Genomic DNA, 18,848 nt, shown 5'->3' with positions numbered 1-18,848 from the left:
TATGACACCAGTGGTATAGTAGGAGCTTTGCATGTCTCCTAGTTCAGCCTAAGCTGCTCTGCTATAGCTACCTTCTATCAGCCTAAGCTGCTAGAAACACCTATTCTTCACTAATAAGGGATAACTGGACCTGGTACAGAGTGTAAGTACCCCTTGGTACCCACTACAAGCCAGGCCAGCCTCCTACATTGGTTGTGCAGCGGTGGGATAAGTACTTGTAACTACTTACCACTTTGTCATATTGTACTTTTTATAAGAGAAAAATATACAAAACAAGTTCAGTGTATGTACACCTAACCAAAAAGTTTTGCTTTTCCTCTCTTACACTTTCTGCTAAGTGCTGAAAAGTACCCCTAAACTTTCAAAAAGTTTGAAAAAGTTTGAATTATTTTTTTTCCTGTTCTTTAAAAAGTCCTGAAACTTTTTCTTTCTTCTCACTGTCCCTAAACCTTCTTCTATCATGTCTGATGTAGGAACTTCTCTTAAAATGGTCAATACAACATATGACAATCTTAACTTTAAGAGCCTAAGGAGTCTCTGCATTGATAGAGGTTCAGTGGTAGGAAAGAACCCTTCTAGAGAATTTCTGTCTAACATGCTCATTGAGAATGATAAGGCCCAGGGTGGCACTTCAATTGAGAAGTTAGGGGATAGCTCACACTCTGACTCAGGGGAGCCCTTTGAGGGAGGTGTACAGGGTTCTCTTCCAAATCTGCCCCCTAGCAGACCTCATAGCAATGCTGGTAGTAATAGAAGCTCCCATCATAGTAGGGATGTTTTTGTTCCAGAAGGCCAAGTTGTTTGAGTGCAAGCTGTTAGGGGCAGGTTGAATCCAATATATATTCTGTGTCCAAGCATTCCCAACCCACCCACCCTGAAGACACATTGTTAGAAAGGGAACTCAACAAGTTGAGAGTGGAAGAGACCAGACTGAAGCTTAATCAGCAACAGCTGGCTCTAGACAGGGAATCCTAGATCTGGAGGAGAGATAGAGGTTGGGGTTTGGACCCCATGGTGGCAGCAGCAGTATTCCTGATAGCACTCCTGTGAGAGAGCATGATTCCAGGAATCTGCACAAGATAGTTCCCCCTTACAAGGAGGGGGATGACATTAACAAGTGGTTTGCTGCACTTGAGAGGGCCTGCATGGTACAGGGGGTCCCTCAAAGGCAGTGGGTTGCTATTCAATGGCTATTTTTCAATGGAAAGGGTAGGGATAGGCTCCTTACTGTTAGAGAAAGTAATGCCAATAATTTTGCAGTTTTGAAGGATGCACTCTTGGATGGATTTGGCTTAACCACTGAACAATACAGGATTAAGTTCAGAGACACCAGAAAAGAGTCCTCACAAGACTGGATAGACTTTGTTGACTGTTCAGTGAAGGCCTTGGAGGAGTGGTTACATGGCAGTAAAGTTTCTGACTATGAAAGCCTGTATAATCTTATTCTGAGAGAGCATATTCTGAATAACTGTGTGTCTAACTTGTTACACCAATACCTAGTGGACTCAGATCTGACCTCTCCCCAAGAATTGGGAAAGAAGGCAGACAAATGGGTCAGAACAAGAGTGAACAGAAAAGTTCACACAGGGGGTGACAAGGATGGCAAGAAGAAGGATGGTAAGTCTTCTGGCAAGGGTGGGGACAAATCTAAAAATGAGTCTTCATCAGGCCCACAAAAACACTCTGGTGGGGGGTCCAAATCCTCTTCTAATCAAGTAAACAAGCCTTGGTGTTATTTATGTAAAGTAAAAGGCCATTGGACAACTGATGCCAGTTGTCCAAAGAAAAGCACCAAACCTCCCACTACCACAACCCCTACTGCAACCTCTAGTGCCCCTAGTAATAGCAGTGGCGGTGGGAGCAAACCTACTAATAGCCAATCCAAGGGAGTAGCTGGGCTCACTTTTGGTAATTTAGTTGGGGTTGGTCTTGTTAGGGAGACCACAGAGGCTGTGTTAGTCTCTAAAGGTGCCATTGATTTGGCCACCTTGGTTGCTTGTCCCCTTAATATGGATAAGTACAAGCAACTTCTCCTAATCAATGGTGTTGAGGTTCAGGTCTACAGGGACACAGGTGCCAGTGTTACCATGGTAATAGAGAAACTGGTACACCCTGAACAACACCTACTTGGTCACCAGTACCAAGTGACAGACGCTCATAACAACACTCTTAGCCACCCCATGGCTGTTGTAAATCTCAAGTGGGGGGGTGTTACTGGTCCAAAGAACGTTGTGGTTGCTTCAGATTTACCTGTAGACTGTCTACTAGGCAATGATTTAGAGACATCAGCTTGGGAAGAAGTGGAGTTGGAGGCTCATGCAGCAATGGAGGGCATTCCTGGGCATATTTTTGCTTTGACAAGGGCTCAGGCCAAAAAGCAAAAAGGACAGGGTGACTTGGATCCTGGAACAATGGACCAAGTCCTCCCTAAAGCTAGGGGTAGCAAGGGTAAATCCCTACCCACTATCCCTCCCTCTACAGATTATTCAACTTCTGTGGAAGAAGAATTTCCTCCCTGTGCAGAACCTTCACCAGAGGAGCTGGCATCAGACACTGCCGAGCTTTTGAGTGGAGGGGGGCCTGCCAGGGAAGAGCTGAGTGTGGCACAGCAATCCTGTCCCACATTAGAGGGTCTCAGACAGCAAGCTGTCAAACAGCAAAATGGGGATGTCAGTGACTCACATAGAGTTTACTGGGAGGACAACCTCTTGTACACAGAGGCAAGGGACCCAAAACCTGGAGCAGCCAGGAGATTGGTCATTCTCCTGTAGTACAGAGAGTTCCTCCTAACTCTGGCACATTACATTCTTTTGGCTGGATATTTGGGTCAGATTAAAACATGGGAAAGGCTTGTCCCCCTGTTTCACTGGCCTAGGATGTCAGAGGACACAAAAGATTTTTGTAAGTATTGCGTGACCTGCCAAGCCAGTGGCAAGACTGGTGGCACCCCAAAGGCTCCCCTTATTCCACTACCTGTGGTTGGGGTTCCCTTTAAAAGGGTAGGGGTTGACATAGTTGGCCCCCTTGACCCTCCTACTGCTTCAGGCAATAGGTTTATCTTGGTGGTAGTGGACCATGCCACAAGATATCCTGAAGCTATTCCTCTAAGGACCACTACAACACCTGCAGTGGCAAAAGCCCTCCTGGGAATCTTTTCCAGGGTGGGTTTTCCAAAAGAGGTTGTATCAGACAGGGGTAGCAACTTTATGTCTGCATACTTGAAGGCCATGTGGAAGGAATGTGGTGTAACATACAAATTCACCACACCTTATCATCCACAGACAAATGGACTGGTAGAGAGGTTTAATAAAACTCTCAAAGGAATGATAATGGGACTCCCTGAAAAACTCAGAAGGAGATGGGATGTCCTGTTACCTTGTCTCCTTTTTGCTTACAGGGAGGTACCCCAGAAAGGAGTGGGCTTCAGCCCCTTTGAACGCCTATGTGGGCACCCTGTAAGAGGTCCTCTAACACTTGTGAAGGAGGGTTGGGAACAACCTTTAAAAGCTCCTAAGCAAGATATAGTGGACTATGTACTTAGCCTAAGATCCAGAATGACTGAGTACATGAAAAATGCCAGTAAAAACTTTCAGGCCAGCCAAGAGCTCCAAAAGCAATGGCACGACCAGAAGACTGTTCTGATTCAGTACCAACCAGGACAGAAGGTGTGGGTATTGGAGCCTGTGGCTCCAAGAGCAGTCCAAGACAAATGGAGTGGACCCCACCTCATTGTTGAAAAGAAGGGTGAGGTCACCTACTTGGTTGACCTGGGCACTGCCAGGAGTCCCCTTAGGGTGCTCCATGTCAATCGCCTAAAACCCTACTCTCACCCTGCTCATGGCAACAGATGAAGGACAGGAAGAAGAGAGTGACCCTCTCCCTGATCTCTTCTCTTCCACTGAAGAGGATGCTTTAGTGGAAGGTGTAGTTTTGGCAAACTGTCTTACTGCTGAGCAAAGAGACAACTGCATAAATCTCCTAGGTCAGTTTTCTGAACTCTTTTCAACTGTGCCAGGCACCACATCTTGGTGTGAACACACAATTGATACTGGAGACAGCATGCCTGTCAAGAGTAAAATCCATAGGCAGCCTGACCATGTCAGAGACTGCATAAAGCAAGAAGTTCAGAAAATGCTTGACTTAGGAGTGGTTGAACATTCTGAAACCCATGGGCCTCTCCTGTGGTGCTTGTACCAAAGCCTCACTCAAAAGATGGAAAAAGGGAGATGAGGTTTTGTGTAGATTACAGAGGTCTCAACTAGGTAACAAAAACTGATGCTCACCCTATACAAAGGGCAGATGAGCTCATAGATACACTGGCATCTGCCAAGTATCTAAGCACCTTTGATTTGACTGCAGGTTATTGGCAGATCAAGTTATCAGAGGATGCTAAAGCAAAAAACACATTTTCGACTATTGGAGGACACTACCAATTCACAGTAATGCCCTTTGGTTTGAAAAATGCACCTGCCACTTTTCAGAGGTTGGTGAATACAGTCCTGCAAGGGTTGGAGGCTTTTAGTGCAGCATATCTGGACGATATAGCTGTCTTTAGCTCCACCTGGGATGATCACCTGGTCCACCTGTGGAAAGTTTTGGAGGCCCTGCAAAAGGCAGGCCTCACTATCAAGGCTTCAAAGTGCCAGATAGGGCAGGGGAAAGTGGTTTATCTGGGACACCTGGTAGGTGGAGAACAGATTGCACCACTTCAGGAGAAAATCCAGACAATCATGGATTGGGTTCCCCCTACAACACAGACCCAGGTGAGAGCCTTCCTAGGCCTCACTGGGTATTACAGGAGATTCATTAAAAACTATGGCTCCATTGCAGCCCCACTTAATGATCTCACTTCCAAGAAGATGCCTAAAAAGGTATTGTGGACAGCTAGCTGTCAAAAAGCTTTTGAGGAGCTCAAACAGGCCATGTGCACTGCACCTGTCCTAAAAAGCCCATGTTACTCCAAGAAATTCATTGTTCAAACTGATGCATCTGAATTAGGGGTAGGGGCAGTCTTATCACAACTCAATTCTGAGGGCCAGGATCAACCTGTTGCTTTTATCAGCAGGAGGTTGACCCCTAGAGAAAAGCGTTGGTCTGCCATAGAGAGGGAGGCCTTTGCTGTAGTCTGGGCACTGAAGAAGTTGAGGCCATACCTGTTTGCCACTCACTTCATTGTTCAGACTGACCACAAACCTCTACTTTGGCTAAAACAAATGAAAGGTGAAAACCCTAAATTGTTGAGGTGGTCCATATCTCTACAGGGAATAGACTATACAGTGGAACATAGACCTGGGAGTACCCACTCCAATGCAGATGGACTCTCCAGATATTTCCACTTAGACAATGAAGACTCATCAGTTCATGGCTAGTCTTATTGTCCTTCGTATGGGGTGGGGGGGGGTTGTGTAGGAAAGTACCATCTTGCCTGGCATGTTACCCCCATATTTCACTGTATATATGTTGTTTTAGTGTATGTGTCACTGGGACCCTGCCAGCCAGGGCCCCAGTGCTCATAAGTGTGCCCTGTATGTGTTCCCTGTGTGATGACTAACTGTCTCACTGAGGCTCTGCTAACCAGAACCTCAGTGGTTATGCTCTCTCTGCTTTCCAAATTGTCACTAACAGACTAGTGACCAATTTCACCAATTCACATTGGCATACTGGAACACCCTTATAATTCCCTAGTATACGGTCCTGAAGTACCCAGGGTATTGGGTTCCAGGAGATCCCTATGGGCTGCAGCATTTCTTTTGCCACCCATAGAGAGATCTGACAATTCTTACACAGGCCTGCCAGTGCAGCCTGAGTGAAGTAACGTCCACGTTATTTCGCAGCCATTTACCACTGCACTTAAGTAACTTATAAGTCACCTATATGTCTAACCTTCACCTGGTGAAGGTTGGGTGCAAAGTTACTTAGTGTGTGGGCACCCTGGCACTAGCCAAGGTGCCCCCACATTGTTCAGGGCAAATTCCCCGGACTTTGTGAGTGCGGGGACACCATTTCACACGTGCACTATACATAGGTCACTACCTATGTATAGCGTCACAATGGTAACTCCAAACATGGCCATGTAACATGTCTAAGATCATGGAATTGTCACCCCAATGCCATTCTGGCATTGGGGAGACAATTCCATGATCCCCTGGGTCTCTAGCACAGACCCGGGTACTGCCAAACTGCCTTCCCGGCGGTTTCACTGCAGCTGCTGCCAACCCCTCAGACAGGTTTCTGCCCTCCTGGGGTCCAGCCAGGCCTGGCCCAGGAAGGCAGAACAAAGGACTTCCTCAGAGAGAGGGTGTTACACCCTCTCCCTTTGGAAATAGGTGTCAGGGCTGGGGAGGAGTAGCCTCCCCCAGCCTCTGGAAATGCTTTGATGGGCACAGATGGTGCCCATCTCTGCATAAGCCAGTCTACACCGGTTCAGGGATCCCCCAGCCCTGCTCTGGTGCGAAACTGGACAAAGGAAAGGGGAGTGACCACTCCCCTGACCTGCACCTCCCAGGGGAGGTGCCCAGAGCTCCTCCAGTGTGCCCCAGACCTCTGCCATCTTGGATTCAGAGGTGTGCTGGCACACTGGACTGCTCTGAGTGGCCAGGGCCAGGAGGTGACGTCAGAGACTCCTTCTGATAGGCTCTTACCTTTCTTACTAGCCTATCCTCCTTCCTAGGTAGCCAAACCTCCTTTTCTGGCTATTTACAGTCTCTGCTTTGGGGAATTCTTCAGATACCGAATGCAAGAGCTCACCAGAGTTCCTCTGCATCTCCCTCTTCACCTTCTGCCAAAGGATCGACCGCTGACTGCTCAGGATGCCTGCAAAACCGCAGCAAAACAGCAAAGACGACTACTGCAACCTTGTATCGCTTCATCCTGCCGGCTTTCTCGCCTGTTTCCTGGTGGTGCATGCTTTGGGGGTAGCCTGCCTCCTTCTTGCACCAGGAGCTCTGAAGAAATCTCCTGTGGGTCGACGGAATCTTCCCCCTGCAACTGCAGGCAACAAAAGACTGCATCACCGGTCCTCTGGGTCCCCTCTCAGCATGACGAGCGTGGTCCCTGGAACTCAGCATCTCGGTCCAAATGACTCCCACAGTCCAGTGACTCTTCAGTCCAAGTTTGGTGGAGGTAAGTCCTTGCCTCCCCACGCTAGACTGCATTGCTGGGTACCACGTGATTTGCAGCTGCTCCGGCTCCTGTGCACTCTTCCAGGATTTCCTTCGTGCACAGCCAAGCCTGGGTCCCCAACACTCTAAACTGCAGTGCACAACCTTCTGAGTTGTCCTCCGGCGTCGTGGGACTCCCTTTTCTGACTTTGGGTGGACTCCGGTTTACTCCTCTTCTAAGTGCCTGTTCTGGTACTTCTGCGGGTGCTGCCTGCTTCTGTGAGGGCTCCCTGACTTACTGGGCGCCCCCTCTGTCTCCTCATCCAAGTGGCGACATCCTGGTCCGTCCTGGGCCACCGCAGCATCCAAAAACCCTAACCGCGACCCTTGCAGCTAGCAAGGCTTGTTTGCGGTCTTTCTGCGTGGGAACACCTCTGCAAGCTTCTTCACGACGTGGGACATCCATCCTCCGAAGGGGAAGTTCCTAGTCCTCTTCGTTCTTGCAAAACACCAAGCTTCTTCCATCCGGGGGCAGCTCCTTTGCACACTCAGCTGGCATTTCCTGGGCATCTGCCCACTGTCGACACTGTTGCGACTCTTGGAATTGGTCCCCTTGTTTCACAGGTACTCGGGTCCGGAAATCCACTGTTGTTGCTTTGCTGGTGTTGGTTTTCCTTGCAGAATCCCCCTATCACAACTTCTGTGCTCTCTGGGGGTTGTAGGTGCACTTTACACCTACCTTACAGGGTCTTGGGGTGGGCTATTTTTCTAACCCTCACTGTTTTCTTACAGTCCCAGTGACCCTCTACAAGCTCACATAGGTTTGGGGTCCATTCGTGGTTCGCATTCCACTTTTGGAGTATATGGTTTGTGTTGCCCCTATACCTATGTGCTCCTATTGCAATCTATTGTAACTTTACACTGCTTGCATTACTTCCTTTTGCTATTACTGCATATTTTGCTATTGTGTACATATATCTTGTGTATATTTGGCATCCTCATACTGAGGGTACTCACTGAGATACTTTTGGCATATTGTCATAAAAATAAAGTACCTTTATTTTTAGTATATCTGTGTACTGTGTTTTCTTATTATATTGTGCATATGACTCCAGTGGTATAGTAGGAGCTTTGCATGTCTCCTAGTTCAGCCTAAGCTGCTCTGCTATAGCTACCTTCTATCAGCCTAAGCTGCTAGAAACACCTCTTCTGAACTACTAAGGGATAACTGGACCTGGTACAGAGTGAAAGTACCCCTTGGTACCCACTACAAGCCAGGCCAGCCTCCTACACATACCCCATTTGTACTATTTTTTTGTGCTTTTAGCCTCCTTCCAGTTTGTGACAGAAATGGGTGTGAAACCAATGCTGGATCCCGGAATGCTAAATATTTCTGAAAAGTAGACAAAATTCTAAATTCGGCAAGGGGTAATTTGTGTAGATCCTACAAGGGTTTCCTACAGAAAATGACAGCTGAAATGAAAAAATATTGAATTGAGGTGAAAAAAAAACAGCAATTTTTCTCCACGTTTTACTCTGTAACGTTTTCCTGCGATGTCAGATTTTTTAAAGCAATATACCGTTACATCTACTGGACTCTTCTAGTTGCGGGGATATATAGGGCTTGTCGTTTCATTAAGAACCTTAGGTACCCAGAGCCAATAAATGAGCTGCACCTTGCAACGGGTTTTCATTTTATACCGGGTATACAGCAATTCATTTGATGAAATATAAATAGGCACAAGATAAGGTGTTGAGAAGCAGTGGTTATTTGCACATCTCTGAGTTCCAGGGTGCCCATACTAGCCTGTGAATTACAGGGCATTTCTCAAATAGACATCTTTTTTTGCACACTGTCTTACATTTGGAAGGAAAAAATGTAGAGAAAGACAAGGGGCAATAACACTTGTTTTGCTATTCTGTGTTCCCCTAAGTCTCCCAATAAAAATGGAACCTCGCTTGCGTGGGTAGGCCTAATGCTCGTGACAGGAAACACAACATGGACACATCACATTTTTACATTGAAATCTGTCATCTTTTTTGCAAAGTGCCTAGCTGTAGGTTTTGGCCTCTAGTTCAGCCAGCACCTAGGGAAACCTACCAAACCTGTGCATTTTTTAAAAATAGACAGCTAGGAGAATCCAAGATGGGGTGACTTGTGGGGCTCTCACCAGGTTCCGTTACCCAGAATCCTTTGCAAACCTCAAAATTTGGCCAAAAAACACTTTTTCCTCACATTTCAGTGACAGAAAGTTCTGGAATCTGAGAGGAGTGAAAAACTTCCTTCCACCCAGCGTTCCCCCAAGTCTCCCGATATAAATGGTACCTCACTTGTGTGGGTAGGCCTAGCACCCGCGACAGGAAATGCCCAAAAACACAACGTGGACACATCACATTTTTCCAAAGAAAACAGAGCTGTTTTTTGCAAAGTGCCTACCTGCGGATTTTGGCCTCTAGCTTGGCCGGCACCTAGGGAAACCTACCAAACTTGTGCATTTTTGAAAACTAAACACCTAGGGGAATCCAAGATGAGATGACTTGTGGGGCTCTCACTAGGTTCTGTTACCCAGAATCCTTTGCAAACCTCAAAATTTGGCCAAAAAAACACTTTTTCCTCATATTTCGGTGACAGAAAGTTCTGGAATCGGAGAGGAGCCACAAATTTCCTTCCACCCAGCATTCCCCCTAGTCTCCCGATAAAAATGGTACCTCACTTGTGTGGGTAGGCCTAGTGCTCGCAACAGGAAATGCCCCAAACACTATCTGGACACATCAAAATGATCAAATACAAAACAACCTGTTTTTTTAGGGGGGGCACCTGCGTTTTTGGTCGTTGGCTCAGCAGCCATCTAGGGAAACCTACCAAACCCAGCTATTTCTGAAAACTAGACACCCAAGGGAGTCCAGGGAGTTGAAACTTGAGTGGATCCCCCAATGTTTTCTTACCCAGAATCCTCAGCAAACCTCAAATTTAGCTAACAAATCACATTTTTCCCACATTTCTGTGTGGGATCACCGCACCGGGACAAATTTCCTACCACCCAATGTTTCCCTCAGTCTCCCAGTACAAATTATACCTCATTTGTGTAGGTGGGCCAAGTGCCTGTGACAGGGAATAGCCAAAAACATGTCGAAATTGAGGGGGAACCAAAGCGGGTCCAAAAGGGCAGTTTGAAAAAATAACATTTTTAGGCTGACAAGTGCAGCAGAATTTTTATTGGTATAGATGAGACAATGTTACAGGGTAGGAATTTTGTGGATTTCTTCAGATTCCGTAAGGTTCCATCACAAAAATGTGGGGAAAATGTGTGATTTCCAGCAAACTTGGAGGTTTGCAGGGCATTGTGGGTAAGAAAGTGGGGCGTGGTGCATGTGAAGCACACCACCCTGGAATAAACCAGATGTTTAGTTTTCAGATGTGTCTAAGTCTTGTGGATCTTTCTACATGGCAGCGTCCCAAAGTCCAAAAAGTGCAGCCCTCACCATTCCAAGTGGGACAATTTTGAGAGTTAGCCAAGCTCTCATGGCCCAAATGTAAAACCAAAACCCAAAATAATTAAATGTCCTCTTGCTTGCAGTGGGATAAGGTGTTTTAGTGTGCGGGAGGAGAGCTGAAAGACTGTTACCCCCCTCAGTTGGGGTGGGGGCATAACCAGGCCCATACTGGTTTGTAGCCCCCACCCCACTATTTTTTTTTTAATTTGCTGGCATCTAGTAGACTTTCTGCCCCCGGGGTGTGGTTAAGGGGTAATTGCCAATCTGGGGTGTGGGTATGGCCATACCTCCACCCTCTTATTTTGAAAAAAAATCTTTGACGGTCTCTGGTGGGCTTTCCAAAAATAGGGCAGATATGGCCAACAGTAATGTGTCTCTATGGGGAACAACCCTTGCTCAAGGGGTTGCCCCCCAAACAAAACACACACATACACACACACCAATCCCTGGTGTCTACTGGTGGCCTGACCAAAATAGGCTCCCCATACATATAAACACAAAGCGTATAAAAAAATATATATATCCCTGGTGTCAAGAGGTTTCTGCCCCCCCTCGGGGCAGATCAGCCTAATTACATTAGGCTGATCTGCCTCCAGGAGGGCCAGAAATGGGCTAAAAATATTTCCCCCCCCCCCAGGGAGTGGCCCTTGCATAAGGGGCCGCTCCCCTTATGCGTAAGTATAAAAAAAAAAATCCCTGGTTTCTGCCCCCAGGGTTGGCAGAAATGGCCTAAAGATAATTTGGCCCCCCGGGGAGCGACCCTTGCCTAAGTGGTCGCTCCCCACACATAAAAAAAAAATATAAACATTAAAAAAATTTAGCCCTGTCTACTGATTTCTGCTCATAGGGGGCAGTAATGGGCTAAAAATAATGTGGCCCCCTGGGGAGCGGCCCTTGCCCAAGGGGCCGCTTCCCTTATGCCTAAGTATAATTAAAAAAAAAAAAATCCCTGGTGTCTAGTGGTTTCTGCCCCCCACAAGGCAGATCTGCCTAATTATATTGAAAAAAAAAATAGTAGCTCTGGTGTCTAGTGATTCCTGCCCCCGGGGGGGGGGGGGGGGCAGCAATGGCCTAAAAACAACTTGGCCACCTGGGGAGCAGCCCTTGCCCCTCATGACAATTACCAAAATAAAATAAACTCCCTTGTGTCTAGTGGGCATTTCTGCTGCAGAAATGCTAAGAGAGACATGAAAGGAGAGGAAAGGCCTTTCCTCTCCTCTCATTCCTTTCTCGGCCCCTCTAGTGATCGGAAAAGAAATGCAAAAGCATTTCTCTTCCGATCCGAGGGGCAGGCCTCTGATGAGGTCAGCTTGTGAGATCGCATGCTGACGTCATCAGACGCCACGGGGTTAGGGGGGCCGATACACAGACATAATGGTTACGTCCGTGGCGCCTGACAGCCGCAGCCACGGACGTAACCATTACGTCTGTGGTGTACAAGGTGTTAAGGGACTGTTATCTCATTAGTACCTTCTGATCGAGGAAAGCCTGATGCCTGACTTTAAGATGGCGGCCACCTGAGCGCGACCACCCCACAGGCCGGTCCTGAATGTAACAACTGATTAACTCAGATAACCACAACTGGGAGCCTCATTTTGTGGTGTGCTCATCTCTCCACCTACCATTGAGGCAGGATCATTGGGGACTAACTTTTGTGCACTTCCTTACTAAAATATCCCCTGAAAGGGAGTCAAATAGCCACCTATCTTACCTCTCCACCACTATAACCATTGTCTAATAAGTGGCACAATCCTAGTTCCAAAAAAAAGGAGTGCACTCATCACAACTCTGTTCCTTGACACTAAGATTCACCCTCTAAACACTGAGCAGACTGCAAAACTCTCAATAACTCTGGTCTACAGCCCATATTCTGTGCAGACAAGACTGGAAATCCCTAGCCAAATACAGCATCAACATTACCACATCACCATGGCTGACCATAAAGGTAACAAAGACCTTAAAGACCAGGAGGACAATAAAGCCTTGCATAAACGCCCCAAACCAGAGCCACCACTGCCGGATTCTCCGATCAAACCCAAAGGCGACATGTCGACCAATATTGAAGTCATCATACAACGCCCCGGAGCTCCTCACAACCTCCCCCAAGACACCAAAGTGACGCTGATATCTTGCACCACATTATTCAAGCTATACGCAATGATCTGAGAGGGCTAGCTGCCAGAATCACAGAAGCAGACTCCAGGATCAGCTTATTATTAGACTCCAACAACTCAACTCAGAAATGCCTAGACTACACCAGTCAACAAAACAGATAAGAAAAGAGATTTCGAAACTTGAAGATCGCAACCGCAGAGGAAATCTTTGCGTATTCGGGCTACCTAAAAATTTTGAAAATGAAGCCAATTCCTGTGCTGAGTTGCTGGAAATATGGATCCCTCACACCTTGGTCCTTACCCTCAAGAAAGACTTTGAAATTGAACTGACCCACTGAGCCCCAACCGGCTAGGTTCCCAGCTCCCAGAATGGTAACATCAACCACCCACATCCTATGATCTTCTGCCCATTGTAGTATCGACACACTAAACCAATTCTCGCCCATATGAGGAAAGTATTGCACATCCAATGGAGCGGCTCATGAATAATTATATCACAGGATTACTGCAAAGAGGCCATCCCTACAAGGAAAGGCTTCCTTGCACTTCACCAAGCTCAGAAGGACAGCAACATCCCATTCTGTCTCGCTGGCCCAGCTAAGTTCTGTTTTGTCCACAGAGGTAAAACTCTTTTTTTCACCAGCCTGACAGACCTCTGAGCATTTATAGACACATCAACTGAAATGAGAATGGAAAACTGACATTCCACTCCTACTTTTCCAAAAGAATGATATACTATTAACACACCCCCTCTGGTGGGGCCTTAGTTTTTCAAGTATTGGTCAAATTTGTTACTGTAGCCCTCATCATCAGCTCTGGAACTGTACTTGCTGTTGTCCATAATCAAGGTCTATTCTAGCGCGATGTTTTGCCTCGTTTGCTCTAGTTCTCTCACCCAATCTCATATCACTCCTCATTACATGGACCTCAAAACCACCGATAAGGTGGAGTTGGGACTCTTGCTGCTGAGGCTGTCCTCTTGTGGCCTTCCTCTCTCGCAGTCTATTGATAGTGGGGTAATGTGGTATTCCTACATTATGGGCTGGAGTGGTGGGAGCGTTATTTACAAGGGCTCTGTTTTTTCATTTCCTGATTTCCTTTCCCCTTCACCCTTTTACTCTTCCCTCTCTTATGCTTCCAGTATCCACTTATGACAGTTCCTTGTGCTTCATAAGGCTCTCACTTACCCTACTAAGCTTTCTCATGCACACCACCAAGGGGGCTTTTGACAGAACACAATTCCAAGCTTGCATCCATGCCGCGGAATACTTATTTGCCATGGATAACCTAAGCAAGAGTTCAACACGGACACCACATAACTAAAGCCGCAAATGCACTCCCTACAAATGGCTGATCTCACAAGCACATACCACCTTTACGCGTACTCTTCTCACAAAATCGGAAAATCAAACCAATTATAATTAGCAATCACAGTAGCATCACCCTAGACCTCAGCCTGACCTCAGTCCAGGCTCCTCCAAAAATCTGGCACCTAAGTGATGCACTGTTAGAGACAAGCCCTCCAGGTTTAAGATTGATACAGCAAAACGCCAGTTCCGAACAGACAACAAACCAGATGACACATCAGATTCGATAAGATGGGACGCCCTCAAAATGTTCATTAGGGGTACTTTAATGAAGCTTCCATCAATTCATAAAATCCTGAATGAACGTCTCAACTGCTTAGAAACAGAAATTGAATCCTTAAATGAACACATACAGCGCTTCTCAGGGTCTCAGGATCTTGCTGTACTGTGCAGACTACAATATGACTATAACCAAATACTAAGCAGAAGGGCACAGAAATGGATGGAAATCTGTAACGCGGATAAAGCCACCAATAGAAATAAGACAGGGAAGGACCTGGCCAACTATCTGAAATACACCAAAAATAAGTCCACCATTGCCGCAATACAAAAATACAGCGGGCGCTACTCTCACCTCACCACAGGATATTTTGAAGGTTTTCCGTAACGTCTACTCCGACTTATACTCACCGAACTGAACAATAAACCAGAAAGAATATGTAGCATACTTAAACTCATGTCCTTTCCCAATGGCATCCCCAGAGGACAGATCCGTTCTGAATGCCCCACGCATGAAGGAGGAAATCCTCCTTGCTATAAAAACTCTACCTACAGGGAAAGCCCCAGACCCGGATGGATATACTGCAATGTTTTACAAAACTTTCTCAGCACTGCTCACTGACCCACTTCTTGCCCTTTTCCAATCATTTGCCTCCACTGGTTGGGTCAACGGCACAGGCTCCGAGGCTACAACGGTAGTCATACTGATAGAAGACAAGGATACCACTGATGTTAAAAATTATCGACCGATATCGTTAAGTAATATTGACTATACGCTAAGATCCTAGCAAAAAGGCTTGAAAAGGTTATAATGAATCTTATCGCACCCCACCAAACCGTTTTTTTGAAAGGCTGTCTTGCTGCATATAGCATCCTTGTCATCTGCCACACTCTAGATAAGGCCCAACACACTAAATCCCCAACCGCTGTGATCGCACTCAATGCGGGAAAAGCCTTTAACAAAGTATCTTGGCTTTTTCTGAGTAGAGTACTCAATTAATTTTGTTGAGGCAAAAACTTCCACCACATGGTCATGGCCCTTTCTGCGAGTCAAACAACAAAGGTCGGAATCAATGGCCATCTCTCCGACCCTTTTTCATTGAATCAAGGTACGATACAAAGGTGTCCACTTTCACCTCTCTTATTCCTCCTTGTAATTGAACCCTTTCTCTCCTCACTGTCACAAAATGATGGCATCAAAGGAGTTCACTTCAAATCAGCTAGAAGACTTGTTGCAGCCTAGGCCAATGATGGTCTAATTTTCACAGAAAATGCAGATGCCGCAATCGCACACATCATGTCAGAGATTGAGAAATACTCCAGAGTCTCAGGCTACAAATTGAACCAATCAAAAACTGAAGTCTTCCCCATGAACATGTTGTGCTCACCCTCGATTCTGAGCAGCTTCGTCCTTAAATCACAAACGGGCAATAAAATAAATTACATTTTGTGGTATTTGGTTTGGAAAAGACAGTCACACCTCATTAACAATCAAGGAAAACAAGACCATAACAAAAATTAAAGATCTACTTAGTTTGTGGACCACCAAACATATCACTTGGTGGGGCAGGTCAGAATCCTTGAAAATGATGATAGCCCCATTAATAAACTTCGTACCAAGCATGCTTCCCATAAACCTATCCTCGTCTTTCTTTAAATCTGTAAAAAAAAAAAGATTCAGAGTTTCTATGGAAAGGGAAAAGAGCCAGGATAGCCGGACCAGTTCTTAAGATCAAAAAGAATAGAGGAGGATTAGACACGCCAGATTTTCAACGGTACTAACAGGCCTTCCTGGCTTCCCAGGGCAGTTGGTGGTTCAGAGAGATAGATGAGTTCTCCCCATCATGGCTCAAACACGAGTCACATTTGTTATCACCGCTACCACTATGCGCCACTGTCACCATTAGAGGTCTTCAGGAACTCCCGCTGGCCCATTCTTTCCACATAATGCCTGATACATCCGCTTCACTACTAGGCTAAACTCTGAAAAAACACCTCCCCAATTCCACCCTTGCCTTCCTCTGATACAACTATAAAATTAAACTGGATGGGAAAACCCTGTTCTGGGACCAGTGTTCTAAAAGAGGCTTAAACCTCATTAGTGACCTAGGCTCACCCCCATACCTTTTTACTTTTGGCGAGTTAAGCTCTAGTCATGACCTCCCACCAACTGAATTTTACAATTCTTGAAACTTAAAAGTGCCACCAGACTACTACTGAAATCGCACAAACCAGATCTTTCTGGCCTTTTAGAGAATCTCAGAAGAATTAGTCATACCGTCTCACGCATATAGAAAATGCTTGACTCACCCAAATCACATGTCACAAAAAGCTTAGAAAAGAAACTGTATCCACTCATACCAGAAAGCCTCTTACCTAATTTTTCAGTGGCCACGTGGAATAGAATCTAGAACTCACCTTTCATGGCTAAATACACACCGGCAATTGCCCAGTCAAGATTCTGGATGACACATAATACGCATTGGACCCCAGCTAGGCTACACAAACTAGGGTTATTAAGATCAGATATCTGTTGGTGCTGTGGTGAACCTTCTAGTACCAGTAGCTGCTGCTGCCAGGCAGGGGCGGGAGGGAGGGGGGCAGTGCGCGGAGTGGGGTGCATTAAAATCAAATAAATAAACTTACCTGCTGCATCAGTGTTCCGCTGCTCCAGCTGCTACTCATCTTCTTCCTCCCTCCCCACCCAATCCCGATGCTTCTCTCATGCTGTTACCAGCATTAGAGAAGTGCCGGGATTGGGCTGAGCGGGCCAAAATGCCACTCAGGGAGGGAGTGGGACACTGTGCTTGGTCTCCACTCGGCTGTGCAACACAGCCGGATGGAGAGTTCTAGTCTGCATTTCAGTTTGGCTGGCCTCGGATGGCCGGCCAAACCGACAAATGCACTTAGAAGTGCACCAACACTCCTCCTCCACTTGTTGAGGATGCTGGCCCGCCCTACGGAAGCAGAAAAATAAAGGCATAATAAAATATGCTTTTATTATTCCTTTATTTATCTGCTTTCAGCACCGGGGCGATGCTCCTCCGCCATAGCGGAGGGGCCGCCCCTGTCAGGTACACTTGAACACATGTTCCTGTCCTTTGGCAAATTTAACTTTTTGTGCTCCACCAGAAGCACAGATAACATCATCTATACAAAGTTACACAACACATCTCACACACAAAGTCTATGGAACAAACTGTGACTATTTACAAAATATTGACCTGCCTTAAACCCACAAATACTCCCACATATAGAAAGCCCGGAGCTCAAAATAACAACCTAAGCTTAGGCGATAGATTCTCATCTGACCTGTGCAACCAGCCTTTGATCCCACCACTTCCCCTCCCGCCCTTCCTTACCTTTCCCTTATTTTCCCTTTCCCTTTTTATTTCCTTATTATCATTATCATTACTTCTTGATCCCTTGCTATACACTCTCTCTCCATGGTCACAACCGGGGTTTCCAGCAACATCCATAGCAATGAGTCCATTTATAGTCTCTACATCCCTGGGCTTGTTATCCATGAACTCTCCTTATATGACCACTTACACCTTGGGATGTTGCCTCTCTACTGTACCCCGCCATATGTTTGTAACTGCTTTCTGCCATAAGTGTGCGATTACCCATTTACACTGTAGTCTACATTGTGTTCTCAGAATATTACTGTTGTTTATTTTTTTCAATTCTTCTAATAATGTGGCTTGAACTGAAAAAAAAATATTTGTCTGTATTTGGAACTCTCAGGCTTGCAGAGGATCAGAATTTGATAACGGGATAACAACTGACTCAGGACCTGCCAACGACACTCTGGAGACGGATGCCAACCCTCGATACAGGATACCCGTAGAGGCTGATTTCCTGTTTGCCTATTCCACTGTGCCAGGTAAGCAATGGGTCTAACTGGCTCTGACGATATACTTCCTCTTCTCCTCCTTTGAGTATGGAGGTAGTGTTTTATTTTGCATTTCTCTATACCTTGAGCTCTGGTTCCAGTTTTTTCAGATATATTTTAAAAATTGACTGCCATGGATCCAAGGAACAAAGTTTGCCTCATTGCTTTAGTCGTTTCCATAGCTTTCTATTCAAAAGGCAAGCGGTTTATTATAGCCATTGCAATGACCAAAATGTTAGGGCTTCCTGAAACACCAAAAGTAACCAAGCTACTCCACTAGCCGCCACTTTCCATTCAGATTTAAAAGCCCTTTCATGGTAGCACTTGCCAAAGTACACCTACTTCAGTGATCTCCTATTGGCAGAAGTCACCTCAGGTTTCAAACCGTGATTGTGAATTTTGAAAATTGTGAGCGTGAGTCTCATGCCACTCCTTTGCACCTCCTCCTTAGTGATGGCAGCACTGCCTGGCAGTTGCTACTACCTCTTTAAGACCAGTCATTTTACAGCAATCTTACTGCTTTGCTGTTGAAAGCTTCGTTTACGGTGCTGCCCCAGGATTACCAGCAAACAGCGAAGATACGGGATCAGCGCACAGCTTTGCTTGCAACGATTTGGGCTGTTAATACACTGCTAGTTTGAGGTCCATTTACCGTCAC

General features: G+C 46.1%; 1 protein-coding gene across 2 annotated transcripts in view; it reads left to right on the top strand.

Moving 5' to 3' along the window:
• The window catches only part of LOC138300241 (caspase-7-like), a 358,375-nt gene that overhangs the window by 317,858 nt on the left and 21,669 nt on the right, over positions 1–18,848 (top strand). For both annotated transcript variants that reach the window (XM_069239325.1, XM_069239326.1), the window contains exon 6: positions 18,043–18,181. In XM_069239325.1, coding sequence (XP_069095426.1) covers positions 18,043–18,181 — 139 coding nt within the window. The remainder of the gene's footprint in view (positions 1–18,042; positions 18,182–18,848) is intronic.

This window comes from Pleurodeles waltl, chromosome 6 (genome assembly GCF_031143425.1).
Source record: "Pleurodeles waltl isolate 20211129_DDA chromosome 6, aPleWal1.hap1.20221129, whole genome shotgun sequence".
NCBI lineage: Eukaryota > Metazoa > Chordata > Amphibia > Caudata > Salamandridae > Pleurodeles > Pleurodeles waltl.
The sequence above is the reverse complement of the archived record's forward strand: the minus strand, read 5'-3'. Positions and strand labels throughout refer to the sequence as shown.